The sequence below is a fragment of the Trichoderma atroviride genome, chromosome 4, assembly GCF_020647795.1.
Source record: "Trichoderma atroviride chromosome 4, complete sequence".
Classification (NCBI taxonomy): Eukaryota; Fungi; Ascomycota; class Sordariomycetes; order Hypocreales; family Hypocreaceae; genus Trichoderma; species Trichoderma atroviride.
Genome location: NC_089403.1, coordinates 3,197,736 through 3,217,320, shown reverse-complemented (window position 1 = coordinate 3,217,320; position 19,585 = coordinate 3,197,736). Strand labels below are relative to the sequence as shown.

The window sequence follows — 19,585 nt, the reverse complement described above, 5'->3', positions numbered from 1 at the left end:
CTACATGTCATATACCTGGAGAAGATACTACTAGTGATTATGAAGTAAACTGCCAATTTTCGGTGTTTGCTGAAAGGGTAAAAGTCTGATAGGGATGTATTGCTAAGTTGTGACAGCACCACTTCCTCAGTTTAGGCATCCAGCCGACTTTTCCTCTGCCATCTTCTTTTTCTCCTCTTGGTAAGCCCGAGCAGTGGCCAAGATGCATCCGGCCATTGGCTGCCTGGCTACCCCCCAGCTAGGCGGCTGCGATGCGCTAAGACTGCCCGCAAGATCTCTCGCGCAGGCCTGCCGTTGGCCACCTGATGGGCCCACCGCCGCCGCCGCCTGACTCAGCCGCTGCCGAAGAAATGCCGGCACCTTATTCGGCGCTCGACCTGCCCAACTCCATTCTCTTCATCTTGTCCTGAATCACTTAGACGATGATTTGACGCATCTGCTCAGAACCTTTCTTCTGCTCGATTCACCCGGCTCGCCACGCCGTCACATCTTCGCCCTACGTCGTCCTACATCGCCCTGAACACGCAGCAGCGCGCTGTCCTCGCCTGGTTCCCGTCCTTCTCGTCCCACCGATCCGGCGTGCACCTGAGCCCACCGAGTGCCGTCACAAGGGCCCCTCTTAGCGTGCTGCATCACTATTTCGTCTGCCAGCGCACCGTCGTCGACCTGCAGGCTTGCTGCTTGCCCGCTCACCACCGTCACGATTCCTCCCATAACGAGAAAGCGAAAGGCTGCCGAGGCGACGATCACATCTGCAGACGCCGAGAGCACTCCCCAGAAGAAAATCGTCGCCTCAGCCAGTCTGCCTGCCGCACCACCCACGCCCCAAACCACCGGCGATATGGACTCCGAGGAAGAATACATGTCTCCCATCTCGACTGATGATGATGAAATCATGCAAGATGACAGCGGCGATGAACTCTCCGGTCCAGATGGTAAGTCCAACTCCGCTGTCTGCACTCACCCGGCCTTCTCGGAAGCTCCTTCCCCGTGAGCCTGACTAATCCATGTTGTTTCTCAGATTTCGACGAGGATGATTTTGACGAACCCGACCCAGACTTTGGACTGTCAGCAAAAGACATGGACAAGAAAAAGGCGGCCGCTCACGCGGTGTCTTTCAAGGTTCTCGAGCCTTCCGATATTAGGCGCCAGCAGGATGACATGATGAGCGACGTCAACCTGATTCTGGACTTGACCAAAGAGGATGCAGCCATCATGTTACGCTACTTTCGATGGAACAAAGAAAGACTACTAGAAGACTACATGGACCGCCCAGAAAAAGTTCTAGAAGCCGCTGGCTTGAACAGTAATTCCTCCACCCAGCCAAAACTGCAGGCCGTTCCCGGCTTTGTATGCGACATCTGCTGTGAAGATGAGGACGGCTTACAGACCTTCGCTATGAAGTGCGGTCACCGCTACTGTGTTAATTGCTACCGCCAATACCTCACACAGAAAATCCAAGACGAAGGAGAGTCTGCTAGAATCCAGTGTCCTTCAGATGGATGTGGTCGGATTTTGGACTCGCGGTCACTCGACCTCCTCGTCACTCCGGAGCTGACGGTTCGCTATAGTGAATTGCTCAACCGCACATACGTGGAAGACAAAGATACTTTCAAGTGGTGCCCGGCTCCGGACTGCCCGAATGCCATCGAATGCGGCGTTAAGAAGAAGGACCTGGATAAGATTGTCCCTACTGTGGAATGTCTCTGTGGCAACCGGTTCTGCTTTGGATGCGCAAACCCCGACCATCAACCAGCACCCTGTGATCTGGTCAAACGATGGCTGAAAAAGTGTGCTGATGACTCAGAAACGGCCAACTGGATCTCGGCGCACACAAAGGAATGTCCCAAGTGCAGTTCGACGATTGAAAAGAATGGCGGGTGCAACCATATGACATGCAGGAAATGCAAGTATGAGTTTTGTTGGATGTGCATGGGCCTGTGGTCTGAGCACGGCACAAGCTGGTACAACTGCAATAGATACGAGGAGAAGAGCGGAGCCGAAGCGAGGGATGCGCAGACCAGATCACGCACGTCTCTTGAACGATACTTGCACTATTATAACCGATATGCCAACCACGAGCAGTCCGCTAAACTGGACAAAGATATTGCGCAGAAGACTGAGAAGAAGATGGTGCAGCTCCAGACCACATCAGGCATGTCCTGGATCGAAGTGCAGTATCTCAACTCTGCGTCTCAGGCCCTTCAGACCTGCAGACAGACTCTCAAGTGGACTTACGCTTTTGCCTTTTATCTGGCCAAGACCAATTTGACAGAGATTTTTGAGGACAACCAAAAGGATCTTGAAATGGCTGTTGAGAACTTGTCTGAGATGTTTGAGAAGCCCATCAATGAGCTATCCGACCCGAAGCTGAAGGTCGATATCATGGACAAGACATCTTATTGCAACAAGAGACGTATTATTCTGCTTGAAGATACTGCCGAGAACCTTGCCAAAGGTATGATCAACGAAGCCTCATGACTATTCTTTCTCGACCGTTACTAACACATCCACTCATAGCCAAGTGGACGTTTAACGCAGATCTCATGAACGGATCAACATTGCTGCTTAACAACCCCTAGACTATGTCTTTGGCTCCGTTTGTTGAGACCCATCAGTTTCTATCGTGGGAAATAGACCGATGCGCCTGGCCGCTGCTAGCAAGTCCGTTGCCTATCTCGCGATGGGCCAGCATACGACATGACTGGGGCATTTTACCTAGAAAGCACGCGTGGCTCAGCATCTATATTCGGCGATTACGTACAAGCCATGCACCCGCACACCAATGCATACATGCTTTAGTAGCAAACCGGGATATTCCTGTTCTTTCTCTTGTCGACGACGTTGAGTCATCCCCACTCATTCAACATATTTGCATTGCGTCGTCGAGATTTTTCGTTCCCCCAAACATAGACTAGTAGTGTTATTTTATGATATTTTACGACTTAACAATTGGCGTCTTAGGAATTTGGCACGGTATATGGGAACAGGTGGATTATACGATTTCCCCCCTTTTCTTCTGCTTAGTCTTGGCACTTTATGCTTCTCATTTTGCACTTCGTTCCCGTTTCCCATCACTCTCACCTTCCATGGCCCTGTTATTTATTCATTATTGCTCTTCGGTTTCCTTTCTGATTGTATGTACACGTACCCCCCTGTTTTAGTTCAGCGTATGGCTAGCGCATGCACTCGCTTAGAATACGAGGATCCATGATACATCAAGTGCATTTTTGAGAAGGGAATAGATGATAGCAAATGTCAGTTTTGTCTTGAACTTTCTAGTCCCGTTTTCACACCTGGCTTTGCTATCGTTATGTTTGTCAGAAGTGGTGAATTTGTAAAGCACTACTGCTACTGCTGCTACTACTACTACTACTACTACTACTGCTACTACTACTACTACTACTACTACTACTACTACTAAGCCATATTTAAAATCTAGTATTAAATAATAGATTTAGGATATTAAATAGCTTTTTCAATAAAATAGTGTTTATAATTAAAACTTGTGTGTGTATTCCTATTCTGTAGTCCTTTTTTTTTTTCTCTTCGCACCCCTTGGGTACCTACATACATACATGCACGCTAGCTGCGATAAGATCTTATCGCTGATAGTCTTCACTCTAGAAAAAAAAGTTCCCAGAGCCGTCTTTGCTCACCCAAGCGTCAGTCCGCCCAATCGCCCAGAACACAATGCCGAAGCCGAGAACAAAACGAGGCGGTGACCGCGAGAAGCGCAAGAGATACGAGGATGCGGAAGGAAATTTCGACGTAGAAGCGAAGCGCCCGCGCCGAGATGACGAGTACAACGGCAACGACTACAACAATGACAACGAATACAGCAACGGCAACGAGTACGGAAATGGCGATCAGGAATTCTCACATCACCAGAGTGGTCCCAGCGAAAGGGAATTCTTTGGCATGCTTGCTGACGATGAGCAAGAATACTTTCGCCGCGCCGACGAGATGCTTGAGCTGAACCAATTCCCAACCCCCGAGGACCGAGACATCTTTCTGCAGAGCGTCTATCGCGAAGCAAAAGGCAAAGAGTGCAAGATTGCCAGCAGCCAGTCTTGCTCTCGCCTAATGGAGCGCCTGATACAGCTCGCCGATACGGCTCAGAAGAAGCAATTATTTGAGGCATTCGGCGGCCACTTCTTGTCGCTTGTGCAGCATCGCTTTGCCAGTCACTGCTGCGAGGCGCTCTTCCTTCGCTCTGCCGGCGTTGTCACGCAGGAGCTGGCTGGATTCGAAGAATTTGTAATGGACACCAAGGGAGCAGATGTTGACGAACAGCAACCGGCAGCATCCATGGAGCGCCTGTTTTTGGCTACGCTGGACGAGCTGGAGGGAAGCTTGGGCTACCTCATCACCGACCGCTTCGCTTCACATACGCTGCGAGTGCTGCTGCTGGTGCTGTCTGGAATGCCCTTGGAGGAACAATCGTCGCGTACTTTGTTGAAGAGCAAAAGAAAGGAGAAGATTACCGTTAGTGGATCATCGGCGGCGGATGCACAGAATCATGGCAAACGAGCTGTACCAGCATCTTTTACCATGGCGGCCAACAAGATCATGCAAGACGCCGTCTCTGGAATGGATGCCACAGGAATCCAAGTCTTGGCCAAGCACCCCATCGGTAACCCCATTCTCCAGCTCATCTTGGAACTCGACTTGACGCTCAACAAGGGCGAGGCCAAGGGCGAGAAGGACAAGGCGGAAGAGCCTTCTTCGCCTTCTCTTCTCCAGCAGCTTCTCCCCGGGGCTCCCAAATCACTGTCTGACGGTTCTTCTGCCGCTTCCGAATTTATCAATGGCATGATTTATGACCAGATTGGTTCGCGACTTGTCGAAACACTCATCACCCATGCGCCAGGAAAGATTTTTAAGGCCCTCAACCAAAACATATTCCTGCCCAGGATACAAGGCTATGTACGAAACGACATCTCTTGCTACCCTGCTATCCGAGTACTCAAGCGGCTAGGCAAGGATGATCTTGCCAAGGCTGTCGATCAAATTGCGCCCACCGTGCCTCAACTAGTCTCCAAATCCAGATACAATGTCATAGCAGCCCTCTTTGAGCGATGCGCTGCCAGAAACATCAATGACGAAATCAGAAAGCTCATGAAGAGACTCAAAGAAGGATGCGGCAAGCAGCCTGCGGACCTTGTAACGACTCTTTGCTCTCTTTCAACCAGTGAAGAGGAAGACAAGAAAAAGAAGGACGTGCAGCAGCTTAGCAAGAATGAATATGCCATCCAGTCTCACGGAGCCAACCTACTTACGACCCTGCTGTCAATTTCTGGCCCATCCAAGGGCGTTCAAGAGTCCATCCTCGCTCTACCATCCGACCTTGTCGTTCGTCTCGCCACTACTTCCCTGCCTACCGTTACCGTTCTCACTACCGCAATCGCAACACCCTCTACCAACTCAATCTTCCAAAAAGGCCTTGTTAACACGCTACTACCACACATCCCGGAGCTAGCCACGAACCAATACGGCCACAACCTCATCAACGCCGTAGCCGAGATCCCTAGCAAGGGCAAGGACTGGAGCGTACCGCATCACATCAAAGACAAGATCATGACCTCTCTAGGCGCGCATGAATCCATGCTGAGAGAATCATGGATGGGCAGAAGCGTTTGGCGAACATGGAAGGGAGACATGTGGAAGACACGACGCTTTGATTGGAAGAACTGGATGAAGGAGCTTGATGAGATCAAGGCTCCACAAGCTGCTGCCCCCAAGAACAAGGGAGAACCAAAGGCCAATGGGGAAGGAAAGGCAGCTAAGAATGCTGAGGTGGCTGATGAGGAACAGAACAAGATGGAGGAAGACGGAGAAAGCCAGGAGAAGATGGAGGAAGATGGAGAGAAGAAGAATGTAGAGGGCGATGAGAAGAGGGGAGAAGAAGAAGATACGGAGAAGAAGGCAAAGAAGGAGAAGAAGGCAAAGAAGGAGAAGAAGGAAAAGAAAGAAAAGAAGGAGATAAAAGAAAAGAAGGAGAAGAAGGAAAAGAAGGAGAAAAAGACCGACGGAGTAGGAGAGGAGAAGGAAAAGAAGAAGAAGAAGAAGTCCAAGAGTGAAGATGTGGAGATGGCTGATGCCGAAGAGTAGAGACACTGCTCTCATTACCTGGCGATCTAAGCGTTTGGCAAAAAAGGGGAGACAAACGATAAAACTGCTCGACAAAGGGCTTTGCATATATCACTCGCATGTAATAGAGTCTATTTTAGGAAAAAAAAAAATGTATATACCACAAAAAAAGCCATTCAATATTAGGGAGCCGGAAGCTATCCGTTTAATTCAACGAAGCCAGGATCAGGATTGTCTTGATGTCCACAAACACAATATTCCCACGTCAAAGCGCCGTAGCACTAAAGGATGACAATGCTCTCTACATACATGGTACCTTCTTTCTCCGTTTTGCATGGCTATTGCCGCTGCGGTAGCTCCCGTCTAATCGTTCATTTAATTGAACCTTGCTGTAAATCTTCTTGCCGGCTCGCAAACAATCTGCCTAGCTCCTGCCGAATAATAACATGGCAAGGGGGCCTGCCCCCTTTTTGTCGTTTACAAACGCCCATTAACCGGCTAGCTGGTAAAGTTGGCGAAATCTGATTGAGAAGTGAGTCTCTACCCGCATTTGCGGAATCGCGCATTCTCTCAGGGCACGGTATTCGGGAGTGAGGCGGCATTATCATGTCGTTTGCAAGCTGCTTCACTCCCGAATACACATAATTTCACCATCGCGTGGAGACATTTATATATCGGTTTGGTGAAGCGCATCTTTTAAGCCTTTGACTGTAAACTAGAAGATTATCTTGTTTCTATTATTACACTTCGTTTTCTTCTTCTTCGTCGTCGTCGTTGTCACCCTTCGCCTATAACCAATCTCCACCCCAAATATCTGTTACTCTTCCTCAACCACACACCCACAAAGATGCCCCGTTCCGGATACGACTTGACTGGAACTGCCCAGGGCTCGCCAGCTTCTGAGGCCGCGGCTCGAGCCAGGCAAAGAACTGCTTCAAGCCGAACTCCTCGTGCTGGCACTCCTACCAACCCACCCCGCCAAGATGGAGATGACCAGGAGATGACTCCTCGAGCGTCTCGAGTTGGCCGCTTTGCTTCGGTTGCTCCTATGAACATTCATCCGAGCTTTCAGACGGGCTTCATTCCGCAGAGCATGGCCGGACCTGAGCTGTACCAGAACCCTTTGAAAATGAGTTTAGCTCAGAACGCCTCGCGATCGTGGATGATGCATGCCAACTCTCAATACAACCATGGTGTCTCTCCTGAGGCGCAATCGGCCGTCTTTTCGAGACCTGCAGTTCCTGCCTCCGCTAGCCAAGGTATCGGATTCGTCAACACTCAAGCAGCATATCAACCAATCAACTCTGGAGCCGCCAACTTCAGAGTAGAACAGCATCTTTTTGAGAGAAGTGGTGGTCGGCTCCATGCTATGCCCGCCAGCCAGCATGGGTTTCAAGCCAGTCACACCATCAATCCGAATCTCCAGCCGCCTTTTCACGGCTTCTACAGCCAAACGGGCACAGGACCATCTGGCATTATCGATGAAGACGCCGAGATGAGCGATGCCGACAACCAGAGTTACAAGTGAAATGTTTTTATTATCCTTGTTCGTTATAAAGGTGTGTATCAGTCGTGTATATGGAGCCTATATTCGGAGTGGCTAACGGTTTCGAAAGCACGAGCTGCTAGGGGGAGCGTGAAACGCCATCAGTCGAATAACGACAGCATCTTACTAGAGAAATGTCAGTGGCAGAAACCTAGAACAAACAGAATTCCAAAATCTAACCTTGAATAGGAATACATAATACGGAAAGGCCATAGAAAGGAGCGATTTCAAAGTTGGAAGGAAGGGATACACATAAGGTTAAAAGCTTTAATATATTCACTTGTTCTTTCGTTCAGGTAGAAATGGAGTTGGTAGGTTTGCAAAATTCATTGAGGAGAGATTGTGCTCCGCTTGTTGAGGAAAGCTTGTGTTCCCTTAATTTGGTGCCTGACGAATGTGTGCCTGAGGTGTTGCACCAACGTCTGTGCCGAATTAACCAAAAGTGAAAGAAGCAGCGTCAATGCAATGGAAAGTGTATTCAAAGGCATTACTTGTTACTTCCAGTACATTTAAGTGCTAATCAACCGCCATTGGGTCAAGTAGTAGGTACCTGTCTGCAGCTTGTGAAGCCAATTTGGACCATTAATACATCTATCTAACTGTGCATGAGCATATACCCAGTATGGCACTTTACATAAATTCATTAAATGATGTTGTCTGCAGTGTTGAGTAATTTTATATTCATGTATTTGATTTGATATATCTTTCCAGACTTTGGCTCGAGTGTGACCAGTGAAAGGGCCTTGCCCTCCTCCAAACCTCGTACCGTCATTTGCCATCATTTTCAGCAGGCGACTAATACTATCTTAGTAGTACGTCGGTAAGCAATGTCAATGCAATTACCCCTTTAGGAGTATTCTGCCGACAAGCCCCTCATTATGGAGGAAAGTCGCAAAGGTTAATAGCACCTCTTGTTTCTCATTCCAGAGCCTAGAGCATGGGCTTCGGCCTCGCTTCGCCAATGGCAGCTGTTGGATTACTCAAAGTATTTAAAAGCTGTTTAGCAAATAGGAAGTAGCATGAAGTGCACGTCGAGTTCTTTAGACAATCCACGTGGAGTGCTAGCGTTATAGATTGATAACTGTGCACATTGCCACTTTTTTGCTCTTCTCACATGTCTGAGTTTGCAAAAATCGGAACTTTGCTGTTTCCCGCTTGAACTATCAATTTGGTAACTATGAGCTCATAGGTCCATTGCTCGGGGCCTATTCGACCAGTCTTTTCTGGCTCCTCTGAGTGTATCGTCCGGCTTTCTTCCACTTCACGTTTCTGTAATTATTCCTATTCTCCACTTCATCATTGCGTGGAGACTGTCCGTTGCCGTTGGTGCAGCCTTCTCTTATCCATTTTCCCACTTCTTCCCACATAATACGGGCCGGTCGATTCGGCGGTTGCCTCGTAGGCAGAAGCTTTCAAGAAGTACGTATTCGACCGCCGGAGTTTCTTCTCCTGCGACTGCATCAACACATATACAGTGGCCTGGTGAGTCAAGAAGTTCCCAACGATTCGTACTCGAAATTCCAGATGCTATAGGATATTCCACAATGTGGGAAATACTCGCCTAGTAAGGTATAGTTAATGCTGGTAATGGCTCTGCGACCGTAATCATTTTTACCGGGAAAAAAATACCAACTGAAGTTTAAGGAATTACATATATCCGCAATCTATCATCTTGAGTAACTCGTTAAAAAATCCTTAAAATCTCGTCTAAGAGACCTCGCTCGAAGACAGTAGACTGCCCTCTTCCACATACTGAGTATGGACTACCTTCATCTCGTACCTACGGCTGGTCTGCTTTTTAGTCTCATATACTCCGCTTATGGTTATTATCGCCGTCTCTGCATTTGAAGAATCCTAAAATATGTGCTTCCCCCGCCCACCCACATAAGCCAAGAAAAGAAAGGACTCAATTCCCATCTCATTTATGATACTTCATTAATGATGAGAGGTCTTTGTATATATGATGACCGGATATTTCAAGGCACTTCACATCCACAACTCCAGTTCGGAGGTAAACGGTACATTACTCGTGTAAGCCAGCATCAAGATAGCTATCAAGATCGTGTCGCCTCCGGCTTGTTCCGTCTCGTTATTACCGGGCCATACTCCGAGTAACTAGTCAGGAGGAAGCTTGAAAGCCAAATTGCAGGCCATTGACAAGGAGTTGCGGAGGAACGCGTGGAGAATGGTAAGATGGTCCAGTACAGCCACCAAATGACAAGTGTCTGTACCGGCGGCATCGTCTGCGGAGCGGAACAGCAAGCAAAAGAAAACAGGCTTTTGCAATGCACGCCAAGATTTTTATCACCAACGGTTCTTGGCACTGAACAATACAACGAACAGAGGACAAGTGGTTTTGCAACTACATCTGTGTTGGCTTGCACAGCCGAACTGTTGCAAATCGCTTGATTTTAATTTGCAACGTGCATGAAAAGATTCAAAATCCAATCTGCAACAAACATGGGTATAATGCATCGAGCGTTGAAGCTTGACCCAGCTCAAATCTTTGAGAGCATGCCCAGCCATCGCATTTTGTAGTCAAGGAGAAATATTGGATAGGTACCTTACCTTAGCTACTAGTACTAAGCAGCACCACGTGAAACAAGATCTACGCAGCTGCCTTGAAAGCAAAAAAAAGATTGTTTGCTTTTGATTTTGTTTCCCGCCCTTGTAATTAATTTAATCGCAAAAATTGCTGGAGATGAAGAGACAGAGCTGCTCTTTATTCGGAGTGGTCGAGCTACAGCTTGGGTCGGCGTGGAGGTGAATAAAAAGGAGCCAAAAAGTATCGCCAATACGCGCTTGGGCCACTCTTCACGAGCGCCTCACCTATTCTCTCTCTCTAAATTTTAGACGAGAGATCTAAGCACGGCCGATATCGTCCGACGATCGTATCAGGATGACGCTCCAATTACTCCAGGGCGCAGCACAGGCTTGAAGCTTCTGGAACTCATTGCAGCTGCACTGCACCAGCGCGGAGAGCTGCGCGAGCACAGATTCGCTGTTCGGCAAGCCCCTCTGACGCAAGCCCGCAGTCACGCAGTGCCTGAGCTGTGACGTGCGTCCGGGGTGAAGTGCAAGCTGGTCTCAGGCTTGTCGCGTTCCGGCCTAGGCCGCGGATAGCGAGCAGGGGTGCTGTGGCTAGAGCCTGAGGGGGCGCTGTTAAGAGGCGCTTGTACCTGCAAGTACCGCCAGTTTAGGGGAGGGCAGGCTCAGCACGGAATGGGGGGCGGAGCGAAAGCTCCGTGGGCGTTTGCTGGCTCTGCCTGTAGTCATGTTCTCTGTTCACGCTGGTTGCTGGCAGCGACACTGCCTGGCTGTGCGTTTGTGATGCTTGCGGATATCGACGGTCGGCATTCTTGGGCGAGTCGGATGGATTGAAGCTGGAATACCGACTGTGGCACGAATCTTAAAGCCTCTCGACTTGCGGAAGCGTTGAGACAGCGCCAGGAGATGTCTACTGCAAGGGCTGCCATATAGGACGTCTCCTATCTTGGAACAGCCGAGTTGGACATCATGATCCGATAGGGATGTGGGGGAGCGCTTCGCTGCAAGAGCTGCATTCTCATACAACTATACCTAGGTACTATCGCCAGCCCCCCGCACAGCACGAGGGCGCGTACAGAAACGTGAGACCGTGTCAAGCGTCTTCAGCGAATTTCTTGCTGTTCCTTCTTATACAAAAGCCATCTGTGGCTGCTCGTTACGTTATCTCCCCTCCCTTGGCCAGGACCGCAAAAAGCATTGCCCAAACAGGCAGTGAACGACACCTGGCGCCACACCAAGCTACTTTGCCGGTACTTTGGCCTCAGTCGCACACTAACTGCTTCTCGCCATCGAGATCGATCGCCTTACCAAGAATCCGATTGCCCAAACTTGGAGCTGCACAGATCGAAATCGGGAGCTTGTATTAGCCTCGAAATTCAAGGCATGGCGTTTCGCAGGAGCCCGGGGGGTTGGCACATATAAACGCGGCCACTCTCCAATCCCCTCCTCGTGCTCATCCTGTCTGGCTAACCTCTGCTGACTTATATCTCTAATCGCTATTATACCATCTTGATAATAGCAACTACCACTTCATTATACCACGCGAGCCGCTGGTGAATAACTTTCATCACCAGTCTACAACTGCCTGCGGATCTACCCAGCGTTTGTCAGTTCCTACTGGCTTCTCTCTTTCGCCATGGCCCGGCAGACAGGCACCACCAAGCCAAAGGGCACGACTAAGCCAAGACACACAAAGTCGAGAGACGCCTTATCAGCAACTAGTGGTACCAGCAAGAAGGACAAGAAGGAGGTACGTTGTTGCTGCATCTTGCACTCCAGGGTGACTTTGTGAAATTAATTTTTTTTTTGTTTGTGTAGAAAAAGCTTCCTCGTCTCGAATTCACAGAGCGTGCGCTGGTTGCCGCTTCACGCCGGGATGACCGCACCTTGGAGCTTCGGATAGAGTCCGCTCACAAGGCGAGTGCCATCCACAAGGCACGTACCGGAAAGGGATTTTTCGTCTCAGAGGCCGGAGTGCTCAACAAGGAGATGTACGAAGAAGACGCTCTTTTGCCGAGATTCACAGCCATGGGCTTGAGCGCGCCCCCCGGATTTGTCGTCAACCCCAACACAGTGAGAGACCTGCTGGCAGAGTCTGACCGAAGTTGGCGTGAAAACGACGTCAATAAGATGTTTGCTCAGATGTTTCCGCATGCCGACGAGCACGCCCGCAGATTCTCTCAGCAATCGTCTCCTCTCCAGCCATATTCTCCCCAGGAATACTCTTCTTCTATGCCGTCTTCCATGTCTCCTACTTCTCCGCCCCCGGCATATGAGTCTACTGCCACCATGCAACTACCTCAGCAATCTCACCACTTCCCACAATGGGGTCCCAACAACATAGATTTCGCAATGCCACAGACGCAGGCGCCGGCACCGACAGACATGTTCCCACCCCTTTTCGATTTTTCACCTTCGTCTGCGAGCGATCAGTCCATGTCTTCAATGTCGACTCCCTCTTTTGGCGGCTCTCCCATCCCTGAGTTTCTGCACATCGACCCCACTCAGACGCAGCACGAAATACTTCACCAGGAACTATTTCCCGAGGCAGATTCGGCTCTGTTTTGGGAGTAGAGAGTAGGGGTAGGGGTAGGGGTAGGAGCAGGAGCAGGAGCAGGAGCAGGAGCAGGAGCAGGAGCAAGATTTTAAGCGTCAGTGTATTTAGCGAAATGTTTATCTCGAGGAGTTCTTTGGTATAGGCGGAGTTCTCGGTTTGCACGAGTACTCGGTGCATCAGTGCAAAGGTGGAGTTTTGGTTACTACTAGAACTGGATAGCAGATGATGCCTGATATGAGCAGGTTCTATCAGAGTTGATCGCTATATCATAGTAGTTAGATGGCGGCTTTTATAATGATAATGAAGCTGAACGCTCAGTTGCAATATTCACCATGACCAGTTTATTGTCAAGATACCCATGTGATGAGTCACATATTCTGAACAAGCCCTGAAAATGCCACCCATCAATGCTTATATTGTGGAGGCAAATCCAACATCGATGCCAATCTGCGGAAACCTGAACCGCTTCACTATGATCTGCTTCAACCAAAGCACATGCGGATTATGTAAGGCGCTTTGAAACGGGATAGAAATCACATCCCAATCACGTCGCCTCTTTGTTTTCTGAGTAAGCTTCAGCTATTCTTGACGCTTCACACGCCTCCCGCGCCACTCGGCCTGCAGCGGCACCCCGAAAAGTCTAAAATCCCGATTGCGCATCCATGGCCATATCTGTCCGCATCGAAATTTGCCCTGCCAAATGGCTCCATGGCAGACATGGCGGTACCGCTAACTAATAACAGCACTTGTGGCACCAATGTTTGCAGGAACAGATAAACCAAGCATACATCTTGTCGTATCGCGTATGACTAGTCCGGCAGAAACACGGGGTCGAGGTCACGGCCTGGGCTGGCCGCTGCGGATGCCACTGCGGATGCCACTGCCAGAGCCAGCGACTTGACCATGTGCGCCGTTGATTGGCCTGACGGATCTTCCGCCTTGGCACGCATGCACGCAGGGTCGTCTTAGCCTGGGATTATTATTTTTTTGCATGTGGTTATCAGTGAGTGTGTAGCAGAGAAAAGAAGAAGAAGCAGAAGAGAAGAAACACAAAATATTTATATGTGAAAGAGCACAAAAGACAACGGGGGGAGACGACATCGCCAGATTCTTCCAGCAGCCTCCATCCAGATATCGATCCTCCGGCAGTTCGCTTCACCCTCCAAAAGTCGCCCCGGCACTGAGGCGCATCCAGCTTGGCGGCGCTCTTGAGTGGTTGCCGCCGCGCTGGGAATCCCTGTTCCTTGCCTCTAGGCCCCCCCTCTGGCGACCCCTCTAGGCTCTGAAACGCCACAGCTCGGCCGGCTCCAGAGCGTTTTTTTTTTTAACCCTTTCCTCTTGGCTGGGGCGGCGCATCAAGGTTGAACTATCCTCTCTCACCTGCGTGTTCCCAACAAGGCCCGCGACTCTGCGGTCAGAGGCAGACGAGCACTTTATTTGCCCATCTTTTTTTTTTCTTTTCAACCAACGCCTCTCCCGATCGACAGTGTTTGTTCTTTGTCGACAAACATTCATCGCCCCCCTTTTCATCTGGCAAAAGGCGGTGCATATCGATTAGGAGCCTCCCCTCCATCCCGCAATATACCGTTGTTCAGCCTATTCTCAAACTCGGGGCACCATGTCGTCACCAGCACCCCCAACCGTTACGACGCCGGACGAGCCCCAGAACGAGGGCTCCAAGTTGCGGACGTTTCTGGGCATCTTGAAAAAGTAGGACATGTTCTTTTTGGCATCCGTTTTGTTCGTTTCAGAGCCTCTGCATGGCGTGCTGCTTCGGTGGCATAGGCGATGCCATCACCTAGACCGAGTGCCGTCACGCGAAATCGGCGGTAAAGCCTAGTGGGGCTTTGGAGAGCAGAGCGCCGCGTCACCGAGAGACGATCCATCTGTTATGCGGAATGGCTGTTCATCAGATGAAAAACGTTGGATTTTGCGTCAGAAACCATGCTAATCACGAGCTTTGTGGAATAGATTCATCGGCGTCTCTGATCTCGCCAGCGTCCGATTCTCGCTCCCCTCCCAGCTGCTCGAGCCCACCCCCAATCTCGAATACTGGACCTATCTCGATGCACCCAACGCCTTCGTCGCCATCGGCACTTCCGACGAGCCCCTCGATCGAATGCTTGAAGTAGTCCGCTTCTGGCTCACAAAAGATCTCAAATATGCAAAGGGGAAGCCCTGCAAGCCTTACAACTCGTGTCTCGGCGAGTTCTTCCGGGTGAGCCCCCAGCCTCAGCCCCACTACCCGGTGTTGGATGTTGCGTCAAACACTTGTCTGGGTGTCAACAACTCCCAGTCGACGGCATTGTGCTAACCTCGGGACTTCCAACAGTGTAACTGGGAGACAGAAGATAATGCGCCCAGGATAAACACCGTCGACCTTCAGACCCCCGGCTCGAGCTCGAGTTCCATCAAGGGAGCAGCGGCGAACTTGAAGGTGGCCGCCAATAGCGGAAAGAGCTCTTCGTCGGTGTCTCTGACCGTCCCTCAACACGGTGCCCTTTCCGGCGAGGCTGCCCCGCTCCTCCGAATCTCATACCTCACCGAACAGACATCACATCACCCTCCCGTCAGTGCCTTCCATGTCGCCTGTCCCGAAAAGGGCATCTCGGCTAGGGGCTTTGATCAGATCACTGCCAAGTTTACTGGCACATCTGTCAAGGTGCTGCCCGGCGAGCACAACATGGGCATCTTCATCACGCTTGAGAAGAGGGATAACGAGACCTACCAGCTGACACACCCTGCGGCCCACCTGGGTGGCCTCTTCCGCGGATCGCTGAGCGTATCGGTCAGCGAGATGGCTTACATCACATGCCCCGATACGAAGATCAAGGTCATTCTTCACTACGTTGAGGAAGGCTGGTTGGGTCGCACAACAAACAAGATTGATGGTGTCATTTTCAAGTATGACCCTGAGAACGATACCAAAACCAGAGTCCAGGACGTTCCGGATGAGGATGTCTTGGCCCGGCTGAGTGGTCCCTGGAGGGAAAAGGTTGTTTTCACGTTAGGTCCCAGGCCTGTGGTACGTCCTTTGTCCCTGTTAATTATTTGTATCGAAGAGAGCTAACCTATTGTTTTGCGACAGAAACTGGTCCCTCCCGAGGAACAGCACGTCATTATCGACATCGTCCCACTCAATGTTGCGCCCAAGATTCTGCCCCCAAGCGAGCAGATGCTTCCCAACGAATCGCTTCGCCTGTGGTCTGGCGTCACCGAGGCCATTCACGCCAAGCAGTACTCCAAGGCAACCGAGGTCAAGGTTGCCCTCGAAGAGGCCCAGCGAGACAAGGCCCGGAAGCGAGAGGAGAACAAGGAGACTTGGCAGCCCGTCTTCTTTGAACACGTTGTTGGCAACGGCGGTAAGCCCGACCTCACTGAGAAGGGCAAACAGGTTTTGGGTCTTGCCCAGAAGAGCGAATGGGATCTTGAGGGCGTTCTATAGAAATGTGTGTGGTAGGTGAGGGCGAGAGGTAGGGTAAGAAATGGCAGAGATTGGATAAAGCATATTGGTATAGATTTTTTTTCTTTTCTTGTTGGACGGATAAGAGAGAGGCAGAGAGAGGGAGAGAGGGAGGTGTTGAATCTGGCTTGATGATATACATATACCACGCGGGTTGATTTGGCCTATACGCATAGATTGTGTTCACAGCACACTACATAGTTGCTACTTTTTTGGGATAGATATTTCGTTTCTTTTTTTTCAAACTTATGGAACCAGTCTTAATAACAAATATATATATTTGAATTTTGAATTTTGCCATGATATCAGTCCATGAGAGGGCGGCAGCGTTGGCCGTTTATATAATACATGAGTGAGGACATTTCCCAAACAAACAAACAAACAAAAAAGATCAGTTTTTCTATAGTCACAAATGTTTGTGTCGAAACCAAACAACAACAAAATCATAATTTCCCTTTTCATTTTCCACCGTGAAACCCAACGTTAGATTCGTACATTTTCCTTTCCTTTCCCCCATTCTCCCTTTCAGCGCATTTAAGCATCGACAAAAGTGCGGACGTTCTTGAGCCAGCGGATGTACTCCTGCTGCTCCTTGGCATCAACATAGTCGGGCACAAAGACGGCCAGGGACTCGTTGATGCCGCGCTCCTCGAGGAAGCGCTCCATCAGCACCTGCAGGTCCTCGTCGAGGCTGCCAAATGGAGGGCCCGGGTAGACGTCGGCGCGCTTCTGGGCGGCCTCGGGGGGAGTCGATGCGGGCGACGGTGGCGTCCTCGTAGAAGAACATGTTGTCGACGACGATTTCGCCGTCGCGGGCGGTGGCGTCGATGTTGAGGGCGCCGTCGGTCTTGCCGGGCTTCTCGATCAGGATGGACAGGTTGATGGGTGCGCCGGCGTCTTCGTCGGCCTCGCCGTCGAGGGCGTCGTCGGGGTTCTGCTGCTTGTCGGACTGGAGGGACTCTTCTGGGAGCTCGTCCTCCTCGAAGAGGTTGTCCTCGGCGTAGGGGTCGAAGTTTGTGATGTCAGCGATGGAGAAGCTGATGGTGATTCTGCAAAGAGGAGTTTTTGGTCAATATTCAATCTTCATATAGAGAGAGTGAATTGAAGCTTACTTCTCCTCGTTGAAGCTGCGGGTCAGCTTAACAACCTCCTGGCCGGGAGTATCGACAAGCTCAAAAGGGCTGTTGTCGAGAAAGTCCTTGATGCTGGCGGGCTGCTGCTCATTGACCTTGATGTCCTCCTCAATCTGGATCTCGCTGTCGAGCTTGGCAGACAGGGCAACGTCGACGTCGACGTCGTCCTCTTGGCTTCGGCGAGCGGTCGTGGAGAAGGCGGCAGCTCGGGTGGGCAGCAGGGCCTTGATGGCGGGGGACCTGATAAACGTGCTGGGGCGAGCAATGGCCGATGGGCGCAGGGAGGCACCGGCCGTGCGGCTGAGCGTCCGAGGAGCGGCTCGTGCGAGGTTTCTGACGAAGAGCATTTCGGGCTTGCTTTGGAATTATGACGTTGGAGGTGGTTCGTGAGAAGGGAATGATGTAGTAGCTGCGAAGTAGTGCTAAAACTTTTTTTTTCTTTTGCTGTTTTGCATTGCTACCCCATTTTTTACTGGAGCTGCAAGCAGCTCTATGGCCCCACGTGATTGATTCAACTGGCATGCAAGCACTCAAATAGATGGGAGAGCTTGTGGACTTCTTTACGGACTAGCGAGACATGATGGATATGGTGGGAATTCATTTATTTAGGTATCTGTTTTTAAAAGAAAAAAAAAATAGAACATGTATTAATCATTGTGAATTCTTATTCATATATAAAGTGCATGGCCTTACAAGGCCCACTATCCCGCTAAATGAGCGATGTCTAGTTTTAGTGCCTGAATTGGACATGAGAAGAGCTGCCGAAACGGCTTTTAACTGTATGCAGTATGCTGTCCGACAGTTTTGCGCCATGTCTCAAAATTAGACCTGGCATTATTCGTAAGTAGAAGGCATGTCTTTCCGCAAGTTTGGCCTTCGTGCCTTCTTCCAAAGCAACATAGCTCCGTCGTTGAACTCCAATCTCCCATGGGACCAGCATATGGTCCAAAATCTGTGGCGGTAAAAGTTCAACCATGGTAGAATGGAAGAGCATTTTTTGAATCGCAACTTGCTATACTTGTGAAAATGCGAATCGGTCGAGCTCAGGCAGCTAGCAGCCACCTTCAGGGGTGCTCTATAGATCTTTATGGCTCGCTTGGGAGCTGTTGATTGCTTCCTCGTGCGTAAGATTTCAGAGGACAGGCGATTTCAGTTAAGGGCCTTTGAAGGCGGCTCAGATTTGCGAACATTGCCAGTATTGGTGACTTTGATCCAGGGGATGGTGGTCAGGTAAACCCATGAGCCTTCCCACCCATCCAAAAGCTTGACGTTTTCCGCTGAAGTAACATCAGGGAGCACTACGACAATATTAGTACGTCCGTTTCTAGTTGTCGATACAGTTTGTAAATCACTCACAGAATCCTTTGGTGTACTCTTCTTCAAGCGCGGCCATCTTGATTCTCAACAAGTCCTCCTTGGTGCTAGCCGGTCGTCCAGCACGGCGAGTCTTCTTCACAGCATCGTACTCTTCATCGTACTGATGAACAAATCTTTTTCGTCGGATGTACAGTCAGTTTCGAGTCCTTGTGTGTGTGGTAAGCGATGGAATACTAACGTGTGAATGAGTGCCTGGATAGCCGCCACTTCAAGCGGCTCAGCGCCCTGGTCTCTCACATTCTGCTGGAAAAATGTGACGCGTTCCACTAACGCACTGGTTAGCTACGGACTGGGACTCATAAACTCATCCCTGGAATGCGTACCGATGGGCTGCTCCCTCTTACTCCTGGCGGCAGCAAGTTTCTCCAGTCTCTGGTCTCTCACTCCGGCCTTGTGTAGTCTCATGGAGTTTCTGGACTTTTCATGCAGTGCGTTGATGTCTCCATTGCGCTTCTTGGAGATCTGTTTGCGGACTTTCTGAAGAGTGTTGGGCATTTTGAAGGGCTTATGTGTCTTCGTGAATCGGGGGTTTATGGCTTAGTAGACGATTGTAGAGATGATTGCTTCAGTTTTTTTTTTTTTTTTTCTTAATTGAAATCTTCAACTCTTTTCCTAGCGGCACTGGCAGTCGTTAGGCGCAAGGTTTTTTTCTCCTACGAACAGGGGTCTGGTGCTAAATTGGGCAAGTGGCTTGAACCACCAAAACGCCGGCTATAGCTCGGATAAAGCTTTGCTGCTGCGTCGACTTGGTGCATCCTCTGCGACAGAGCAATGCCAGTCTTGATTGTCTAGTATAAAACCAATACGTATACCTTTCCTCAATCTTATTTTACTTATATACAGCGATCTAGATGTTTTGTTCAAAGTTC

General features: G+C 50.0%; 7 protein-coding genes across 7 annotated transcripts; 5 read left to right on the top strand and 2 right to left on the bottom strand.

Annotated features, from left to right (window-relative positions):
• Positions 1–305: 305 nt before the first annotated feature.
• TrAtP1_008413 (uncharacterized protein) lies at positions 306–2,582 on the top strand (the record flags this gene model as incomplete). The annotated part of the gene is made up of 4 exons (XM_014086346.2): positions 306–403; positions 652–935; positions 1,022–2,458; positions 2,521–2,582. The coding sequence occupies 4 exons, from the start codon at positions 306–308 to the stop codon at positions 2,580–2,582; spliced, it is 1,881 nt and encodes a 626-aa protein (XP_013941821.2).
• Positions 2,583–3,661: 1,079 nt separating this feature from the next.
• On the top strand, positions 3,662–6,114 carry TrAtP1_008412 (uncharacterized protein; the record flags this gene model as incomplete). The annotated part of the gene is made up of 1 exon (XM_066113898.1): positions 3,662–6,114. Exon 1 carries the CDS (start codon positions 3,694–3,696, stop codon positions 6,112–6,114), a length of 2,421 nt encoding a protein of 806 aa, XP_065969987.1. The 5' UTR covers positions 3,662–3,693.
• Positions 6,115–6,940: 826 nt separating this feature from the next.
• Positions 6,941–7,621, top strand: TrAtP1_008411 (uncharacterized protein; the record flags this gene model as incomplete). The annotated part of the gene is made up of 1 exon (XM_014086739.2): positions 6,941–7,621. The coding sequence occupies one exon, from the start codon at positions 6,941–6,943 to the stop codon at positions 7,619–7,621; it is 681 nt and encodes a 226-aa protein (XP_013942214.1).
• A 4,201-nt stretch (positions 7,622–11,822) lies between these two features.
• Positions 11,823–12,760, top strand: TrAtP1_008410 (uncharacterized protein; the record flags this gene model as incomplete). The annotated part of the gene is made up of 2 exons (XM_014086738.2): positions 11,823–11,936; positions 12,005–12,760. The coding sequence occupies 2 exons, from the start codon at positions 11,823–11,825 to the stop codon at positions 12,758–12,760; spliced, it is 870 nt and encodes a 289-aa protein (XP_013942213.1).
• Positions 12,761–13,736: 976 nt separating this feature from the next.
• Positions 13,737–16,465, top strand: TrAtP1_008409 (uncharacterized protein). Its single transcript, XM_014086737.2, has 4 exons — positions 13,737–14,453; positions 14,715–14,961; positions 15,076–15,768; positions 15,832–16,465. Exons 1-4 carry the CDS (start codon positions 14,362–14,364, stop codon positions 16,186–16,188), a joined length of 1,389 nt encoding a protein of 462 aa, XP_013942212.1. The 5' UTR covers positions 13,737–14,361; the 3' UTR covers positions 16,189–16,465.
• On the bottom strand, positions 16,466–17,745 carry TrAtP1_008408 (uncharacterized protein). The gene is made up of 2 exons (XM_014086736.2): positions 17,319–17,745; positions 16,466–17,255 (listed from the first exon to the last, which is right to left on the bottom strand). Exons 1-2 carry the CDS (start codon positions 17,684–17,686, stop codon positions 16,805–16,807), a joined length of 819 nt encoding a protein of 272 aa, XP_013942211.2. The 5' UTR covers positions 17,687–17,745; the 3' UTR covers positions 16,466–16,804.
• A 215-nt stretch (positions 17,746–17,960) lies between these two features.
• On the bottom strand, positions 17,961–19,346 carry TrAtP1_008407 (uncharacterized protein). Its single transcript, XM_014086735.2, has 4 exons — positions 19,040–19,346; positions 18,895–18,982; positions 18,696–18,829; positions 17,961–18,637 (listed from the first exon to the last, which is right to left on the bottom strand). The coding sequence occupies exons 1-4, from the start codon at positions 19,209–19,211 to the stop codon at positions 18,489–18,491; spliced, it is 543 nt and encodes a 180-aa protein (XP_013942210.1). The 5' UTR covers positions 19,212–19,346; the 3' UTR covers positions 17,961–18,488.
• Between the last annotated feature and the right edge of the window lie 239 nt (positions 19,347–19,585).